The 20,203-nt window shown below is 45.2% G+C and overlaps 1 protein-coding gene across 2 annotated transcripts in view; it reads left to right on the forward strand.

Annotated features, from left to right (window-relative positions):
• The window catches only part of PKP4 (plakophilin 4), a 46,259-nt gene that overhangs the window by 7,758 nt on the left and 18,298 nt on the right, over positions 1 to 20,203 (forward strand). For both annotated transcript variants that reach the window (XM_010194330.1, XM_010194331.1), the window contains exons 2-6: positions 4,084 to 4,196; positions 14,379 to 14,413; positions 17,921 to 18,052; positions 18,201 to 18,391; positions 19,332 to 19,890. In XM_010194330.1, the coding sequence (XP_010192632.1) occupies positions 4,084 to 4,196; positions 14,379 to 14,413; positions 17,921 to 18,052; positions 18,201 to 18,391; positions 19,332 to 19,890 (1,030 nt within the window). The remainder of the gene's footprint in view (positions 1 to 4,083; positions 4,197 to 14,378; positions 14,414 to 17,920; positions 18,053 to 18,200; positions 18,392 to 19,331; positions 19,891 to 20,203) is intronic.

A 20,203-nucleotide genomic window follows, 5' to 3' on the forward strand; every position in this document is an offset into this window, starting at 1 on the left:
AGTAAAATGTATTGCTGTGTTGTCCATTCATTGCATTCACCTCTTCCACCTCCCTCCCAAGAAAAGGAGGTGCAGTTCTTTTGTTTTAAATGCCTTTGGGTTTTTGCAGTGTGGGGAAGAAGCAGGGCAGTTTGCTTTGAGCTCTGTTGGGCAGGCCACGCAGCGGTCCAGTACTAAATGTGTCTCTCTGCATCATTATGCCAGTCAAAACCACATTGTATGATTTTCTAGGTAGGACTTATGCTCTCGCTGTGGAAACCAAACTGTGCATGTTTAAAAGATTATCTGTCAGGTTAGAAGATGAATTAGCAGCAGAAAAAGAAGAGTTCTTCCCTTTTCCTACTTGTTGCTTTCAGTTAAAGTAACTGAAATTAATTTAGCTTTGAATGTTACAAGTTTTTTGCCTGAATTGTCAATGGTGATCTCTCCCATCTCCAATCCCTGCACCTCAAGGCAGGTACAGCATCCCTCCCACTGCAAGGGAGGACCAGGTTTGAGGCCACCTGGGGAACCCAAGCACAGGTCGTCCATGGGACCCGGTGAGGTGCACCCGGGGTCCTGAGGCGCCATCCCACATCAGCTGTCTCTTTACAGCATTCCCCATCTACCACGTATCTTCCTGTATTTTAGCTTGGTCCCTTTTCAGTCCTGCAGAAGAAGGGTATTTTCTGTAGCTGCTACACTTCTGTAGTGTTTGGAGAAGACTTCTCTTGCGTTGGTCACTCCTGTAGTTTCAGTGGAGTTTTTCTGGCTCTTAAACCTGTAATTGGTTTACATTTGTAAAAAAGAAGTCTCTATTGATTTTTCTGATTATCTCCATTACTGATTCATCTCTTAAATGCCTTTAGGACAGAAGCGTGTGACAAATCAGTTGAAATAGCCTTGATCGTGGAGGTGCAAGCTTGGTTGACAAGCCCAGATTTTATCTTCTCTCTTGGGTCTCTGATTACTGTGACTGTTAGGACTGGAGCTTTGTCCCGTTTCCTTTTTAATTGATTCACCCCATGTGAAAAGTTTTTTTGGGCTATGTCAGCCTTTCCATGGGATCTGGTAACTGGCTGTAGTGTTTTCCTGCAGCAGTTTCCTGGTGGTCACACCTGGGTTACAAAATGTCTCGCAGACACAGAGCTGGTGCAGGGGCTGTGCTGGGGTGCAGAGGGAGGGGAGCGCTCGGGTGACTGTGTGTTCATAGCTCGTGTTGGGAGCATGGCTTTTAGAATAATGTTATTTCCGCTAATGCCTCTGCCTGTAATGAAAAGGCAAATTAATAGAGATTGGTTGAATGGAAGCAAATAATAGCTGGTGTGTTTTATTTCATTAATCTAATTAAAAGATCATAAATAACAATAGGCAACTGGAGTCTCGTGTTCAGATTCATAGTTCGTATCAATGACATCGCTATTTAAATATTGATTTAAAAGTAAGGAGCAGGAAATGGCTTTAAGCGTAGGTTAAATGTTTTATGTTATTTCTGCAAACAAGCAGTGCAATAGTGTTTATTTTAAAGGTCTGTTTGTTACATGCTGTATCACACATCATGCTTTACTTGGGAAGGAGCTTGTCTTGCTGATGTTGGCTTCCACACTTACAGGGCTTCACCATCTGGATGTTTGGGGTTTTTAAATCCTGGCGTTCTGCAGTTGCATGTTAGCGTCTGGCTGGGGAACCAGCTTTTAGATGGGTATATTATCTCTGTTAAGAGTTAGAATTGGAAAATAAGTGTTCATTTGTAAACTCCTTTGACATTTTTAGCTTAATACACTTGTTAGAATTTTCTTTCAGAGACAAACTGTCCAGAGGAGCTGACTGGGCGCTCGTGTGCCCCTTGGGTACAACGTGGACTTGAACCTTGATGAGAGCCTTATCAGAGCGGGACAACTGGGTCTCTGCTCACACAGCTGCATGTCCTACAGACCTGTGGATGTTATCTGTACTTTCCGGTCCATGTACAGACCCATACGATTTGCTGTGGTCTGCAGGTTATCACATTCATGAGGCTTTCATATCAGGTCTCAGGATTAAAAGGATTTAGGTTCACAGTTCTGTCTAACAGCAGGTTTTAGTAAAACCCAAGTTTAGGATGTATGTCCTGAAATGCTGTTCCATGTGTGAGCATGGGCTGTGCTCGGCTTTGCTGATGCTGATCTGGACACTGGATCCACCCTGGTGGAGGGATGGCCAGGAGCAGGCTGAGGGCCACGTCTCTCTGCTGCTCCCCTGGTTTGCACATTCGTTTTCAGCAGAATACAGCGTATACCTGTGCTGTTGGACTGCTCTCGGGTGAGCAGCGGTAGGAAAACGCAGCCTTGTTCCATCGGTGGTTGTGTCCTGTAGCAGTGGTGGGCCAGCTCCGTGTCCTGGAGCACACAGGTTTGCTGCTGGAATTAACATCTCGAGTATTGGTGTCCATTTGCTTTGGTTGGTGAGCCCTGAGACGTGCTTGAAAGCGCTACATGTCCTTGTATCATCTGGGAGGGGCAGTACCTGCAGTGCTGTATCCCCAGTAGCCCACTCTGTGGGATGGAGCTCGAACTGGGCTTTCAGAAGCAGCTTTTTTTAAAGGTCATCTAATGTGTGGTGTGGTTTCGGCACTGTGACAGCTGCTGTTTGACTTAGCCCTCAGCTGGCTTCCTAATGAACCCGGTGCTCATTAGCCTTCTGTTTGGAGGTAATCTCATCGTGTGTAGGTAGAAAAGACTTGATCCCTGCTCCTGCAAGGTAAATCTTGGTTTTAGAGTACTTTTGAGTGCGCTGTTACTCTGACCTCTCTGCTGCACTGCGTGAAGCCCTCCAGGAGGAGCTGCCGGGGGGGCATCGCTGTACCCGGGGGCATGGCAGAGCCACGCTGGACCTGGGGACTTTGCAGAGTGACGCTGTACCCAGAGGCTTGGCAGAGCCAGGCTGGACCTGGGGACATTGCTGTACCTGGGATCACAGCAGAGCCACGCTGTACCCAGGGACATTGCTGTGCTGGGGTCAAGGCAGAGCCAGGCTGTCCCTCGCTGCAGAGCTGTGTGCGTGCAGCAGCTGAGCTCCCCAGGGCCCAGCACGGCAGTGAGCTGTGTAACCTCGCTCCCTGTGACTGAGGGATGAGGATGGTTTGTGTTAGCTGTGATCTGTGAGTGAGGGTGACTGCTGTAGTACGCAAGGTGTGCGGCTGCTGTGTCACACCACTGCCTGATTTACATTCAGAAAAAAACCTTATTACCACTTGGAAATTAAAGGAGTGCTTCTGTGCTGTATTAAGCTTGTATATAAGACTTGCTTCATCAGATTGTCAAATATTGGTGTTCATCTTTTTAAAATAGCGTTGAACAGTTAACTTAAACTTTGGGGTATCCATGGTATCAGTTTAAAAATACAATTTCTCAGCAGAATCCTTTTCTGTAGTTACTAAAGGCTAATTGTGGGTGAAAACATCGCTGAAGTCCCTTGGTGACATAGGATAGATTTCAGAGCATCGTTTTTATAGGAAGTGTTTCCCATTTTAATAACACACAAACCTCCTGTGCAGCGTCTGTATTTCCCTTGTCTTCCTCTGAGCACTGTGTTCCCAAAGGCTGAGGTTTGGTACCTTTGACCAGGAAACGACAACGGCTGAAACAGGGAAATGTGAAATAACACCTCTCTGTCCTCAGCCCATTCCAAATTATAACTGTTACGTTTCTGACATTAGAATTCAGAACATCGTAGCTGAGGGTTTAAGTTTTGCAGCTGGAAAGGTTAGGGTGCGGTATTTTCCCGTGTATCTCGTTTATAGATGAAACTGAAGACTGACTTCATAGGCACTGATTCTGTTAGATTGTGGCAGCACAAGGAGACACGAGTATTTTAACTGCAGGAGGAATCAAGTCCACAAATGCATAAACATGTTTTTCCTTTGGTAACAGGTGATAAATCAACATTTGCATGAATCACTGGCTTAAAGAACCGTTAAATTCCCACTTTAATCTTCTCGTAGTTTATTCCGCTAAGGAAGCCAGAACAAGAAAGATGATTGTGATGAAGCAGGGATGGTTTCAGAGTTAATCCACACCCATTTTTAACATCGAGAATGCTTTTCTTTTTATTTTGAAATTTCAGGAGCTGCAGTTTCAAAGGCTTACCAGAGAGCTGGAAGTGGAAAGGCAGATTGTGGCTAATCAGCTAGAGAGATGTAGGCTGGGAGCAGAGTCACCAAGTGTCGCCAGCACAAGGTACAAGTCCTGATGACTTCACTTTCATGTGTCCCATCACTTAACGGCTTCTGGTGATAATTATGTGCTACATACATAGATTTTCACTGATAGCTCTTCACCTTCCATTAATACCTGGGTTTAAAAAACTTTACTGCTGTAAAGAGTTATGGGACGGTTTAAAGAGGCCTCTGATGATTGATTACATTTTCAATAGAATGTATGTAAAGCTGTAATTTCTCTCTGAATATATTGAATTTTACTTTTAAGGTTCAGCCAAAGAGAAGTACGGTAGATTTATAATTATCTGTATCAAAGTAACAGTGCTGGTTAAATGCAGTAATCCAGTTATTTTTATTTTCTGAATTAACTCTCTAGTTTTGTCCAGCTTTTCTGAACTACTTTGTTGTTGTATTTGTTTTCAGGGAACATCTTGCTAGAAGTGTGTTGTTGGCATATTTAACTAGAGTAAAACATACCTGGTGTATCTCACATACAATGGCAAGACCTATAGCAAAGCATCTTGTTAACATTTCAGCTGTAACTCGTATTCTGATGTTATTGATGATTCCTTGGCCAGCTTTAGCTCCAGCTGTGCTTGGGCACTCGCTTGTCTCAAGAGGTTGGGAGCTCTTGATTCCGAAAGCCTTGGTAACGGTGTGTTCTGTTAGGAAATGTTTCTATGGCGTGAACATAGAGAGGATGCTCCAGACATAATTTCTTATCTTAAATACTGCTTAGTTTTATACTCCTTCAGCAGTGAACTTGGGTATCATTCTGAATGTTTCCTCCTGTGGCCATAGTAATGGAAAGCTGCTCCTACAAAACCTTTAGAGACAGGAGGCGATTATTTAAAAGTGATTTTGTACAAATCCTGTGTCCCAGCTAACGCAGTTGTTTGTACATCGAACTACTCGACTGAGCTGTCACTTGACAGCACTGTTACCAGCACGAGAACTTCTCTTTAAGAAACTGAAACATTTGGAAATATTCCTCGCACGAGATGACTGTTTATACCCCTCCTGCTTGCCTCTTTCCTCTAGATCCACATTTTTCTCCAGCTGTTGCTCAGGTTTTGTTTTGAAACCAGAAAAGGTGAAATTCCTATGGAAGAACAAGTAAAAAGCTTCAGTTATTTTATGTCCCCAACACCTTTCACTCAGTTCTGAATGTCCAATTCAGTGAATTTACCCAAGCAATGCAAAGGAAAAGGTTTTTCTGCATCCCAAGTCCAGAGAATTATGTGTACAAAGAGCACCAGAGTTGGCTTCTCCCACAGATAACATTGTGGAGTTTTTGAAGTCATGTACAGTTAGGTTAGATCCTAACCCAATAGGTTAGATCCTGCACTTCTGTGAAATATTATCACTTACCAAGGTGGAAAACATAGTTTATAGCGTCATGGAATAATTCCATCTTTTGATTGCTTCCTTATGGCTGAGTGATGTTGATTTGTATTTAAAGAAAGGATTATGAAAGTTTAAGGCAGAAAATATTGTTGCATAGGTTGGTTTGCAGTGTACTTTGTTACGAGTACATCTGTGAGTCTAGATAATCTCCTCAAGCTCCTGTTTTCTGGGCTGTTAAAAATGGGATTAAAACGTGGTTTAGAACAATATGTTCTGGGATGTGTCCTTGGTTAAATTTTACTTATTCTTTAATGTGGGTATCTCTTTTAAGAGATGTGTGAAAGGCTGAAAAAAATAATCTGTATTTGAATTAAATGCTTCCATTTCTTCCTAACCAGTTGCCTTCAGTGTAGTTAGAGGAGTTGCTGAAAGAGTCAAGGTGAGACAATCTTTTGGAGCAGTACCACAGCAGACACAATTTTAGCAGCAAAATTTATAACCCTAAAAAGGTACAAGTGTTCCCCAAACAAACATTGGGTGATGTAAGTGTTTTGCTAAGGCTGACAAGAAATTAAATAAACACAAAGGGGGCGTGGAGAAAAGGTCTGGAAAGGGAATGCTGTGTTTGAGAGGTTGGTCACGGACAGCTGACAGCCTCCCAGAAACAGAGCTCAGCATTTAGAGAGCAAGGAGGTGTTTCTCCTTGCCAGATACAGGAATTGTCTGACAGAGCCTTATATTAAAAAAAAAAAAAAAGAAACAAAACCAAATTGGTGACAAAAACTAAAAAAGCAAGCAAAACTAAGGTATGAGGTGCATACGCCTTTTTATCCTTTGAGGTGTTCAGTCCCTGAGGACACCAGCAATGCTTTGTGTCAGAGACAGAGCTGTGCTCTCCTTTCCAGTGGTCAGCAGCTCGGCAATGTTTCACCAGACATCTGGCTGAGGGCTTCGTGCACCCCCGTGGTCATGGCTGCCTCTCATTTACCTCCCCACGGCTGGCCCGGGTTTCTGCAAGGTGGCGCTGGCCTGGAGCGGTGCTGCTTGGTGAAGCAGCTGCTGAGTGCAGCCACAGGTACCTCTGCAGCAGCGCACCCCTGGTTTGGTGACTGCAGTTTGGTGTCAAGCTGCTGAGTGTGTCAGTCGTCCTTTGGAGCCAGCTCATCCCCAGTGCCGGCCCAGGGGAAGCGGTTGTGACAGCCGGTAGGGAATGGGAGGTGGGACACCAGCACCCTCAGCCAGCCCGCACTGCTGCAGCCCACGTGGAGCTGCTTAGCTGACCCAGCACCGGCACGGTGTGGAGTGCAGCCTGTGCAGCTGTACCCCGATAAGTCCAGCTGGTGATCAGACCCTCGCATACCTGAGCGCGCCTGTTCCTGCTGGTCCTTGACAAGTGCAGGTGCTGCTCTGTATGCCTGAGCCAAGCACACAAGCTGTAGTTTGTAGTTTAGGTTTGTCAGTCTGTGCCCCTCTCCTTACAGCTACATCGTAAGTGCCAGCAGCACACGGGAGTAGTTGCCTGTTCTGCTCCTATGAGGAGTGTGAAAGATGAGAGCAGGAGCAGACCTGCGGATCCTCAGGAACTGTAGTTCATGGGCAGAGGAAGCAGTGGATCAGCTGCAGCCCTGCATTCCCACACTGCTCTGTTTTTGTGTACCTGCAGGTTACTTGCCTGTTCAAATTATTTCTTGTCATTATTCTTATCAATGGGTATGGTGCCCAGCACTTCTAAGATATTTCATGGCATCCCATACTCATTCAAGCCTCTGAAGAGCCTGAAATGAGACATGATCAGTGTCACATGTGAACATGAAATATTTTTGCCCATGTTATACACTACAAGATCGGAGATAATAGACTGGGAAAAACAATGTGAGGTTACAGCTGTATCACTGTGGTCTCATGCTGTAGCCTGCACAGGTCTCTCTGAAGAAGCCACTGGGCTGTTCCTCCTTGGAACAGCTGGACACAGCACCGCCGCTCAGTGCCCGATGGCAGCTGCTGGGGTGTGCTGGTGGTGCTGGTGGGGGGGATCCCCGCATGGGTTGCAGTTGGTGGTCAGACCCACGTCACGGAGCCGGGTGACTCACAGCTGATTGATTCTCCTCATGAGTTACCCGTTGTGTGTAACTCCTGCTGCTGGGAGCCAGGAGGCTCATTCTTAGTAATTTAACTGTAAAATACCGCGCTTGTAATAGCACCTTAACAAAAGAGAAGTACGTAAGTGACACACTGGACAGCATCAGAATGCAAGCCCTTTTGGCAGTGCAGTAGAGAATACAAAAAATTAACACTTCAAGTACTGAATGGTCAGTTTGAGCCTATCCGAAGTCTTCTGAGTTTTGTGAAATTAAACGTAGTTCATCACTACCAGGATGGTTTTTCTCTGCTTTACGTAGCAGAAAATTTCCTTTTCCCAACACAAATACAGTGTGCGCTTTCTGTGATAGTAGAAAATGTTCCAAAGTGGCTCAGTAAAATATTGTGCTCTTTGATTGAGCACTGACAGCTTTCTTGGAGGAGAACGTGCATTGCATTTGATGGACATGTGGTTTTCTCTCAAAATAAGCTGGGCGACTTCTGTCATCTCTGAGGAGCAGCAGCATGTGAGACCCCTCCAAACCATGCACAGCCTGACTCGGGGTGCTCCAGACCCCTCCAAACCATGCACAGCCCCACTCGGGGTGCTCCAGACCCCTCCAAACCGCGCACAGCCCCACTCAGGATGCTCCAGACCCCTCCAACCTGCACAGCCCCACTCGGGGTGCTCCAGACCCCTCCAAACCATGCACAGCCCCACTCAGGATGCTCCAGACCCCTCCAACCTGCACAGCCCCACTCGGGGTGCTCCAGACCCCTCCAAACCATGCACAGCCCCACTCAGGATGCTCCAGACCCCTCCAACCTGCACAGCCCCACTCGGGGTGCTCCAGACCCCTCCAAACTGCACAGCCCCACTCGGGGTGCTCCAGACCCCTCCAAACCATGCACAGCCCCACTCGGGATGCTCCAGACCTCTCCACACCATGTGCAGCCCCACTCAGGGTGCTCTGTGGCGCACACCAGTGAGTTCATCCTGACAAGGCTGCTCACAAGTCGGTCTGTGTGTAATTAGCCTTACAGAAACCAGTTTAATTTGGTTCCTATGACGTACCAAATGTTTCAGCACTTCCAAAAGGTGTATTTGAAATTGCTTGCATACATTGTAATATATAATGCCACCAAACTTTCCTGGCAAATTATAAGCTTCATGAACATTACCTTTAGAGTCGGGATGTGCTTTCAGGTCAGGAAGAGGGAAGGAGTCACAGTAACTTAAACTGTGTATTTATTTATTTACGCTAGTATTGCACTTACTGAGAGTAGGAATCATTGAAGGGCTACATTAAATTTTAAAAGTAAGTAAGAGAAGTTATACTTAATTTTCTTTACTTAGCTTCAGCACACAGTGAAAGCAGGGTTAAAATGTGTTTGACAGAATTTAGCCAAGTAATGAGTAATTCTAAATGGAGATCTCCTAGTTGATCATCATAGGGCTGTTAGAAGAATATTTTGGGCACAGATATTAACTTTTCCTAGCAATTTAAAGGAAGTGGTGATTAATTCCTTCATTAGTAGCTGGGTGGGAGCTGCTTGCCATGTAAGATAAGGTAACCACCAGGACACCCGCGGGTCTGCTGCTAAACCCATCCTTGCAGAGCGAGGGAACCTCCTGTTAGAAATGGTCTGTGCTGTGGTTGTTTCGGGTGTCACAGCTCTCACCTGGTGTGTTACAGACCTCCCTTCATCCAGCTGTGGGGTTTCTGCTCTCTCTATTACAAGCAATTACACATAAAGATTTAGTTTACATTGTATGTTTTAGGCTGTAATGATACCTGGTGACCCTAATTTCAGAACTTGAGAGTGGACTGTGTTAGGTGGTTCTGCTGTTTTAAAACTGCGTCATTGAGAGTCTCTTCCTCTGCTTTTACTATTTGGTTGAACTTTGAGGTGCCCTTACTTTGGAATGGTCTTAGGAAATGAGCGTATTTTTCCTTATCTTTAATTCCTGCTAACTCCCTAGTAGGGAAATGAAAGGGGAGGGTGGGGAGAGAATTAAAACCAGGTGCAGAGCCATTGGTCTGTGTAAGATCAGCAGATTTTCAGGGTTTGTTCATGCTTGCTTCACAGCCTGGTTCGGGTGTGCTGTTTCGGCTGTGCCCACACACCAGACAGGAGTCTCCACTGAAGGGTGTCCTGGTCTGTGTGATTTCTCACTGAGGTCTCCAGGCAGTGCTGGGGGTGTAAAAGCAGCGAGAACCACGCCTGGGGGCAGTTTCAGGAGCAGTGAGGGTGGACACGCTCCTTTGATGTGTGTGCAGTGTGTGCTGCATGCTCACTAGGCTGTAATTTTACCAGATGACTCCAGGAAGCGTTACAGGCTCCCGACTCCTACCTTTTAGGTTGTGAAGAGTCACTGTTTCCAGTCAGCCCACGCTTCAATGGGGCTGTTTAGGGTGTCCAGCCCCAGCAGACGTGGGTCCGCACCGCTGGTGCTGGACGCTGTGCCCGTCCTTTGGCACCTGGGCAGCATCAGCCGTTCACGTAGAATTACAGTGTGTGCTGTCATCTGGGTCCATGGAAACGTAAAACCCTTATTTTTGCATGACTACTTCAAAAATGAGTGAAACTTGTCAAGTTTCTTGTTACAGCGCCAGCATCCACATTTGTGTTTTCTGTTCACCCCGACCGTAAGCCTTTCTGAAATTCCATCAGAGCTTTTGAATGCCAGGAGAATTGAGCACTTTGGGTTTTTTTTATGCAATTTGATAGTGTTCAAATATGAAAAAAAATGTAGCTTACTGATGAGGTGCTCTGGTGGTAAACTGAAGAGCAATGATTTAATAGTGACTTCAGCTGCACACATAAATACTTATTACCTTGCCCAATAGTAGACTGGGCTGCAGAATGGGATTGTTACTGGTACTTACTGTGAAGTTACTTGTTACTTACCACACGCTACAGGTTGAGCTGCAGTGAGTGACTGTCACTGAACCGTGGTACCTGCTCCTATGGGTGCCTGTGCCAGGCGACCTGCGGGGTCTCGTGGGCACTGGTGACGGATGGGGTGCTGTGTGTTCACCTGTCACCCTCTGACAACGCCAGTGTCACGGTAGTTACTGCAGCACATCATTTCACTAAAATAATGCTGGAAGGATTGTTAATGCTTTCTGAAGAGAGTTAAACGCGCCCGAGACCTGTGGTTGAGTTACTGTTTCGTGGTACCGGTAAGAAGGTGTTGGTGATGGGCGGTGTGCGGTTACCGTGGTCCTACAGACACGGGTGTGAAGCACATGGGGTTTCAACAGAATTATATATGGAGCTTTTCACCATTTTAGACATATTTAATGAATAATGCTTAATTATTTATGCTGTTGCCTTGTTTTTAGCTATCTCCTGAAGGGTGTAAAATAGTACAAGTGATACTTGGTGTGTTTTGTTTCTGAGTGACTTCATGTAAAGCCTTTTCCATTCATCAGATACTTTTTTCCCAGCAGCCAGTTCAGTTTTGTGTGTAAGACACCAGTTTTGAACTAAAGCTGTAGGATGGCAGTGAAAAGGTGTGAGATTAAGAAAAGGACAAATAAACAAAACCGAACAAACAGAAACCAGCCCCAAAACAAACAAATCCAAATACTCAGGAAATAGAAGTGAGTGGGGAAGCATGCAAAGGATTTATATATATGTATAAATATATATAAAGATATATCTATATCTTTATTTCAGCAGGGTTTGTATGCATGCTCCATCTTCAGTTACCAAATGTTTGTTTTACTGGCTAAACAAATAGTGTTTTGGTGTGTGCATGTATTTTATATGCACTTGGTGTAGTTATGTTTTTATTTCACTTTACTTCGTGCTCTTGTGAAGCTGACTGAGAAAGGAAGAGAAAATTCATGTACGTGACCATATGTCTGGCGTTTTATTTAGGCTTTCCTTCCATAACATTTAAAAATAGCTGCTATGCTGTAATAATATTTCTCTCTAACCTCTTTAATGAAAACTATTAGACATTAGACCAAACTGTTCTGAAAGAGAAATACCATTTCTGTGTGTCTACCCTACTAACCTAATTCTTCTCAAGGGCAGCAGTGGGCTAAAACTAAGTATATTTAGAAATGCAGTGCACTACATATGGGCTCTCTCTAGATATAGTACGCGTTAATTTTGGGAAGAGCCAGCACAACAAGTGGTCAATGGCAGCAGCTTCTCATCGGTAGGGCAGTGCTTGACCACGTTGTGTTTTAAACAGTGCAATGAAATACTGAAAGATTTGGTAACTCCAGAACGTTTCATCTGTAAGGGGACAAAACTGGATTGTGAAGTCAGTAGGTGGTAGGTGCTGGACTTCTGCAAAAACAGTTTAATAAGAATCAAGCTAATTTCTCAATCCACTCAATGGCTGATGAAGTGGCTTTGTATTCGTGAGCACAGCCAGGACTAACTGACATTCAGAACTCAGCTTTCAGTAGTTAAAAGTCATTCAGTTTTATACAAACTCTTTCTAATTCACTATCAGTTTTGGTACAAATTTCGTCATGAATTTTTACCAATAGAAATATTTTCAAAGGTTGCATCAAAAGGGTTGCCCAGAATTTACTTTGGCGTGTAGTTACAATCCCCAAGGTGACTCCAGGATGATTCTGTGGTGTAATGTGCTAGTTAGGTTCAATGGTAGTGTGCTAGAAATGAAATATGTGTTTAACTTTTTATCTAAGTTGAACTTTAGTCCAAGGTGGTGCCAGAGTTGGGGTTTGGTGGCCGTGGCTCTGTCCTGCTCAGGCACAGGTGATGGAGCCACAGAGTTCAGGTTCTCTGGACAACTCAGGTTTTTCGGAGCCATCCCCCTGCTGCACCACAGCCACTTGGGCTGTTCTGGGGGAGTCGTGACCATCTGAGGCTTCGGTGGCTCTGGCCTTCTTTCCTGAGCTGCCTTCACGGGTCCTGCCACGCTAAACCTGTGTTGGGTTCAGTCCCAATGTGAACAACACCCCTGAAGGGAGTTCAGGCTCATCCACCTGCCCTGGCACTCTCATGGGGTGACCGAGCTCACCCGCTCAGTGGCTCAGTTTTGGGTAAGGCAGCTGCTGGTTGCTGTAGGGTGAGTCTTGCACTGTCCCGGTTAGACCCCCAGGACGACCCTCAGCTGAGCTGGGTGCTCACCCTGTTTTGACACGTGATTTGGATTTGTTTGTGTCCTTATTCAGTGTTCCTGACACTGCACTTGTGTTGCAGCTGCTCGGTGATTTGGCTGTGTCCAGAATTGAGGTACTTGTGCTTTTGGGCTGGGGCAAGCTGGTCCTTCAGCAAAGAGAAAACATCAGTGAGAGCTGAGCTGTGCATCTGGGTTTGGAGCTCCCTTCTCCCCACCAGCACCTCGAAAACGGAGTGGAGCACAGGCAATCTGCGAAGGGAGACAAGTCTGGAGCTCAGCTCTGTGCATGAGGTGTACCCCTGTACACCCGTACCCCTGCACGCCGGGTTTCAGCCTGTTTAACTGGTCCAGTCTGTACATGCTAAAGGAAGAATCAGTGTAGCACCCCAAAAGACACTAAAATTGTAGAGTGAGGGGAAGAATAGCCAATGTGTAGTAAAATTTCTGCTACCACCTCAAGGGGAAATTGGCTTTCAAATTCTCCTTTTCCCCGCATTCAGATTCTCCTTTTTCTCCTAAATTTTATTGTAGTTCAGTTTGTGCTAGCATGCAAATTTAGGATCCTTTCTATACACAAATTCTTCATTTCCAAAAAAGGCTCCTAAATGATTGTTCTTATTTTAGAAATATAAGTATCTGGTATTGTTCATGTTGCTGTGCTGAAGTTTTTTGTAATTGGTAGCTCTGTTAGAAAGAAGCAAAATAGATAATACTCACTTAGAAATAGATACAGCTTACCCCAAATCACAGTCTCGTGCTGATATTTGGGCATCATAAAATCTGATGAAATTGTCTGTTTTTCCTTTAAATGGCTTTTGGTTTGGAAAACAGCAGCTTATAATCATTGCAGAAAGATCCCTTGAGATATTGATGAGATCGATGAGATCCTTGAGATATTGATGAGCATCAATGATCCCTTGAGATATTGATGAGATCGATGAGATCCCTTGAGATATTGATGAGATCAATGAGATCCTTGAGATACTGATGAGATCGATGATCCCTTGAGATATTGATGAGCATCAATGATCCCTTGAGATATTGATGAGATCGATGAGATCCCTTGAGATATTGATGAGATCAATGAGATCCTTGAGATATTGATGAGATCAATGATCCCTTGAGATACTGATGAGATCGATGATCCCTTGAGATATTGATGAGCATCAATGATCCCTTGAGATATTGATGAGATCGATGAGATCCCTTGAGATATTGATGAGATCAATGAGATCCCTTGAGATGTTGATGAGCACCAATGAGCCCCCCTCAGTCTCTCCCGGGCTGAACAGCCTCATCTCAGGCTGTGCTTGTGTTGGGGTGAGTTGAGGCAGGGACGCAACCGAGCGCTTGCCGTGTGCTGCTTTATCCGCACCTTTACACCTGTTTTAGGATGTGTGTATTGTAAGTCCTGTGCTTACCCACCTACTGCAGGTGTGACACGGCTTGGGGGGGTCCTGCTGATTGATACCCCATTAAAATCAGTAACTGACGGTTCAGCTGTCAGGTGTAAAGTGCTGCAGTGTTATTTATGTGGGCTATTGAAACTGTCTGCTGGGTTTTTTGTAATATTTAATATGCTTTGGTTAAAGAAATGAAAAAGAAATCCAAACTGGCCATGCGGTTCATTTTTGTGATATGTTTTTGTTTTTCCTGCAGCTCTACTGAGAAATCATTTCCTTGGAGATCATCAGGTATTATCTTTTATGTGTACATTTTGCTTTAAGCCCAAAACCCTTTATTTCCGTGGCATTGATTGCTTGTTTTGAAGTGAACTGGACATTGACAGCAATGCTAACCTATCTTTTTCAGGTGTCTCTTCTAGAGTGTAACTGTAATGTCCTCGTTCTCACACCTGAACTTGTGTGTTCCTCTGTTAATTAAATTTGGGGTTGGCTCAGGGGTATTTGCAGGTGCTTTTCATGCACCTTTTTGTGCCTTTGAGCTCTTGTGGGATGTGACCATAACAAACATCTTGTGTATTTGGTCTCCTTTGCAATTAATTCCAAAATACGTTTGAGTCTTCCCTTGGCAGGTAAGGATCATGAAATAACAGCGTATGCTTTAAGCTTGAAAATAGATTTTCCTTTCACAGATCCTGTTGCTTAACTGAGAACACCTCCAATGAGCAAAGGTTTTTCTGAGAGTGCTTTTGTTGGTTTTGTATCTCGGGATGGCTTGAACTTTCTTTCCAAAACAAGAAGCATTTGTCTTGCAGAACTTCTCCATCTACTCGTGTTTAGGAGGTGGGATGGGTAGGGCTGCATATCAGAAGTGCCATTCCCATGTCTGCTGAAATAATCCAAGCTGTCCCTCCCAGATCAGAGCATTTCACTGGTTGGGTTTTGCATCAGATCAAGTATTTAACGTTAGAGTCAACGCCTGAGCAGCTGTGTTCTCGTTGGAGCCATGGGGCACACGTGCACAGCCACCGCTCAAGCCCAGGCAGTGGGGCTGGAGGTGGGACCAGCACCCCCATAAGGTGCCTTCTGCACTGGGTCCTGTTTCTCCGATTCAGCTGTGCCCTTGACACAACGTCACATCGAGCAGAACCGGTCTCGTGGCATCAGAGTGCAACTGGAATTTTGGGCAGCTCATAAAAGCTGTGTTAATCACATCTTTACATCAGGATGCACCCAGGTTCTGCTGTGCAGAGAGCAGTTACCTGCTGCTTCACTGCAGCGCGTTCATGGCTGTGATAATTGTGACTATTTTAGGTCAGTAAGTCTCACCATCTGCTTTTCCTTCCCCTTCCCGTACTTTGTTTCATTTGCACTAAGCCCTTAGACGTGTGTGTAGTTTTGCTGAGGTGGTCCCAGTTGCCCTCATGGCGTCGCCTCGGCTGGGGTGGGGCACACGTCAGCCTTGCCCATTCTCTCAAATCTGATATTCCCAACAGCCCACTTGTCTTGGAACTGGGGTTTTGCTGGTCATGGTGGTGCTTGGCAGGTGCTCTTTTAGCAATGCCTTTAGCAGAAGTCAGATTTGGTTTATCAGGTAGTTGAGAAACGAGTCATACTCTTTCAGTGGGAGTTTTTGAACCACGTCGTTTCCCCTGGTCCTGTAACGCTCCAGGATGGTTCACAACTGTAAAGATGCCTCAGTTTTTGTTTTACCCATTTACCTCATCCGTTGTGTTCCATTTCTTTATTTTCTGTAACTTGTTCTTTGTCCATTGCTCGTTTTTCTCCTTGACTTTGCCCCAGTTCCTCTCTTTCTTTTATCCGTCCAGTTTGTGTTTGTATTTTATCCTCTATTTCTCCTCTCATGTGTGTGCTTGTTTTCTTTAGAAGTCTCCTGTGCACATCCCTGCCAAGCAGTCACTTACCAAAAAACCCTATTTCTATTTAAATACTCTATGCATCAATATAAATCTAGTTGTATTTTTATCACATCTCTGCATCTCAGGTAAGGCTTTTCTGCAGTAATTGCTCAGAAATGGGCCTGCTTGACACAAGTACATTTTTTGCTTAGAGTTTTCTGATATAGGCTTCATTTAATGTTTGTGTTGTGACCGGAGCATGACTGTAGGTTTTACTTACCTACAGATTCCCTCTTGAACTTTATTTAAAGAAGTGTCACGAGGTGATGCTTTACCAGCTGCGATCTGAAAAGTGCTGAAGTTAAAGATGAGTGGAAGTGCTCCCTTAAATCACCTTTTTCCCTGACTGCCGATAGCAGTTTGTGTCAGCGGGTGGTGTGACGTGACCGCAGCTGTAATTGCTTTATGCCAGTAGAATTATGCAGAATTGTGAACAAATCTACAATGATGCTGCTTTGTAGATGCTTATAAATAGAATATTAGATCAGCAGCCGTTTATAAACAGGCTGTTATTTTATTCAGTGCCCTGTCCTCATGATTTACGGCAGCAGAGAGACAGAAGGACAACAATTCACTTTATTGTGCATTCTTGCCTTTGTTACTGGCCCTACACAGCCTCTGTCTTTTAGCATCGTGAGGGCGTTTGCTTGGTGGCAAATGTGCGACGGCAGCGGGGTCGTGGTCCAGAGCCCGCCTGGGAGCGGCTGTGCGGCCCCGCACAATCGAGCCCTGTTCTTCCCGTGCTCCTCCCAAAATCGGTTGTTTGTCAGCTTGACGCTGACCGACCATCGTGTGAGATCCAGTAACTCAAATAGCGGGGCCTTGTGGTGTTTAAACAGAAAAGACTGAAGATGAAAATGTTGAATATGGGTGATTTCAGTGTCCATTCTTCATTCTAAAGAAGGTGTCATCCCCTTAGGACCTGTTACTGCGTTGGAGCAAGGGCAGCTGCAGGCAGGGGTTACTGCGGTCCTGGTTCTCTGCACTGTTTCTGGGCACACCAGTGATTAAATGAATGGAGGTGTAATAACACTGCTTATTAAACCTTCATTAGATTGGGTCGTTAAATTATTATTATAGTAAATTAATTAGTGCCATGTTTTACTGGATGGTTTTGGACTGAGAATGTGCTACTGATAAATAGCTCTGCTGACTGCCTGTGATTTCTAACGTGCATTGATTTTTTAAATTATTTTTGACATATTTGAATAGTGTTCAAACATTCATCAGCTTGAGAATCAAAATAATCTTTGTTCTGTTTTTCTTGTTCCATGTCCTCACCTTTGTTAGTGTTTTCCAGCCTATATTTACCTTTTTCCCTTCTTCATAAGGGTTGTGATGTCTCCTTTGCTTTCTCTCAGCACAGTCACGCTTTGCTTTGCTCTCTGTAAAGTTCAGTTGTGTTCTTAGAACCTAAGTTAGCTCTTAAAAAATAAACATTTGGACAGCAGCATATGAAGTAAAAATGTATAGAACTTCCAGTAACTTCTGTTGGGGGAACACAACCAGATTAAATCCAGCTCAGCCCCTGACTGATGAAGCTCTTGTGATAGGAGGACCCTAGGACAAGCGGTAGCTCTGCTCTGCAAAGTGCACTTACAGGTCATCAGTCACGTTGGTCATTAAATACATTGGAACATGTATTTGAAAAATGGGAATTGTAGGACTACATCAGAACTACAGGAAACAAGATTCTCAGACATTATTATTATTAATGTTCTTCCTGTTCAGCCTGGGAGATGATACCTGGCCTCCAGTAGACTCTGTCTATGTGGGAAGTAAGTTCTTCATTAGTGTGAGTGAGAAAATGGTCACTACTGAGTTTGCAGGAAGCTTAGATACGCAACTTTGGATTTATCTACTGAATTTATTCTTTCAGAGCCTCCGACCGCCAGCGTGAGCAAACCCCGAGCGCCAGAGAGCGTCCATGCCAATGCCTATGACGTTAGGACAGAGCCAGACCAAGGGAACCTCTACTCGCCCGAGCAGACATCTCTCCATGAAAGTGAGGGTCTGTTGTGTGCTTTCTAAATACTAGACTGTATTTCTGTATTGACTGTGTGAAAATGTAACACAATTACAGATGCAAAAAGTAACAAAGTTACGTATATTTTTTTGTGTGTGAAGTTGTTCAATGCTTTTATTCTTCGTATCCCCAGGGTCTGTAGGTAACTCCAGAAGTTCCACACAAATGAATTCTTATTCTGACAGTGGTTACCAGGAAGTCAGCAGTTTCCATAACAGCCAAAACGTGAGCAAGTCAGAAAGCAGACAGCAGCACTCCCTTATTGGTACCACCAATAACCACTTGGTGAGGAGCTCGCGAGCCGAAGGGCAGACATCAGTCCAGGTATGCCCAGAGCGGTACACCTCCTATCTGTCTGCACGCTGTCTGCAACGCAGCTTAGGGATGGTAATTGTGCAGCCAGACCTGCCTTTGTACAGCCTGGAATTGGTGTTACTAAATTACACTTGCTTGTAACACCTTCCCGGGTTAAAGAGCAGAAATGGCTTGCAGCAGACAGAGTTGTTTGCTGAAATCAGCACATGTGTGATCTGGCTCAGGCACTGCAGCTGAGATGAAGTAAAACTCCTCACTGCGGAGTGTGCTGCTAATACGACATCAAGAAACTATCGTTCACTTAATACTCAGCTGTGAGATTGAGGAAAGTCTCTTAGAATTTAGCCTGTGTGCAGGCATGCTGCTTAAAGGGAGGTGGTATTTATGCTTCTATACATTCCACTGCTTGTGGGTTTTTCCCCCTTCTTCTTCATTAATCAGAATGACAGTAAAACAGTAATTGGTCAAACTTTATTGTCTTATATAGGACTCTTTGCAATACTGTTCCTGAATTTCTAAAGTGGTAGAATAGTGAGGAGAGAAAGCCTAGGTGTATATTAACATAGCATCATAGGATGATTTGGGTGGGAAGGGACCTCACAGCCCCCCCAGTCCAACCCCCATGGGCAGGGACACCTCCACCAGCCCAGGCTGCTCCAGGCCCCATCCAACCTGGCCTTGGGCACTGCCAGGGAGGGGGCACCCACAGCTTCTCATGAGGAACAGATGTTTTTTAATGTTACATTGCCAGTTCATATATTAAGAAATGCTGGTTATTAAAAGAGAGGAAAACTTGAGGGAATGACGTTGGCGTAAAAGCTGCTCTTCAGCTGCTTTTATATGTTGTTAAGTTGTGTGTGTTTCTTGTTGCCTTCTCTGTGTTGTGGGAGAAAAGTATCCACTGCATGGCCTAAATGATAAAACTAATCAACGTTTCTGTTTCTAACAGCCCTCAGTAAACACTGCTACCAACAGAGTCATGAGGCGAGTCAGTTCAGTCCCATCCAGAGCCCAGTCTCCCTCGTACATGGTCAGCACAGGCGTCTCCCCTTCGAGGGGGTCGCTGCGAGCGTCTCTGGGCAGTGGCTATGGTTCTCCATCGGTCACCGAGCAGAGGTCCCTGGCTTCCCACGCGTACTCATCCACCACTCTGCCAGCGCAGCGGGCAGCGTCCCCGTACGCTGCGCAGAGACCCGTCTCGCCCACGGCGGTGCGGCGCATCGGCTCGGTCACCTCCCGGCAGACGGCAAATCCCAACGGCGGGACCTCCCAGTACCAAGCTTCGGTCAGAGTGGGCTCTCCCCTGGCCCTTGCTGACGTGCAGACCAGAGTAGCTTCTCCATCCCAAACTCAGCTGGGGTCTTCTTCCCCGAAGCGCTCTGGCATGGCCGCGGTTCCACAGCATTTGGGGTCGACGCTGCAAAGAACCATTCACGACATCGAGCAGTACGGGCAGCAGTATGAAATATATGAGAGGATGATCCCTCCGCGTCCAGATAGCCTTACAGGTTAGTAAAAAGGTAAAGACACGGCTTAAAACTCGGTACAAACCTACACCAGGAAGGCAGTAGTGGTTTTGTGGATGAAACGTTGTAGCATAGGACATGACTGTGGCGGATGTGTCAAAGCAGTTGTGAACAGTCAAACCCCACGCATCAGTCGTACCCCACGATCACAGTGAATGCTGGCTTTCTCCTTAATTGCCAGATTGCTAGCCGTGCGTTAAATTAAATCCTGTGTTTTAAGTAGCTAAGTGAAGTTCTCAGTCTTCCAAACAGAGGCATTTTGGTATTTTTGAAGTACACTGAAGTGTGCGTGCAG

Source organism: Mesitornis unicolor, unplaced genomic scaffold, assembly GCF_000695765.1.
Source record: "Mesitornis unicolor isolate BGI_N332 unplaced genomic scaffold, ASM69576v1 scaffold10291, whole genome shotgun sequence".
NCBI classification, from domain to species: Eukaryota; Metazoa; Chordata; class Aves; order Mesitornithiformes; family Mesitornithidae; genus Mesitornis; species Mesitornis unicolor.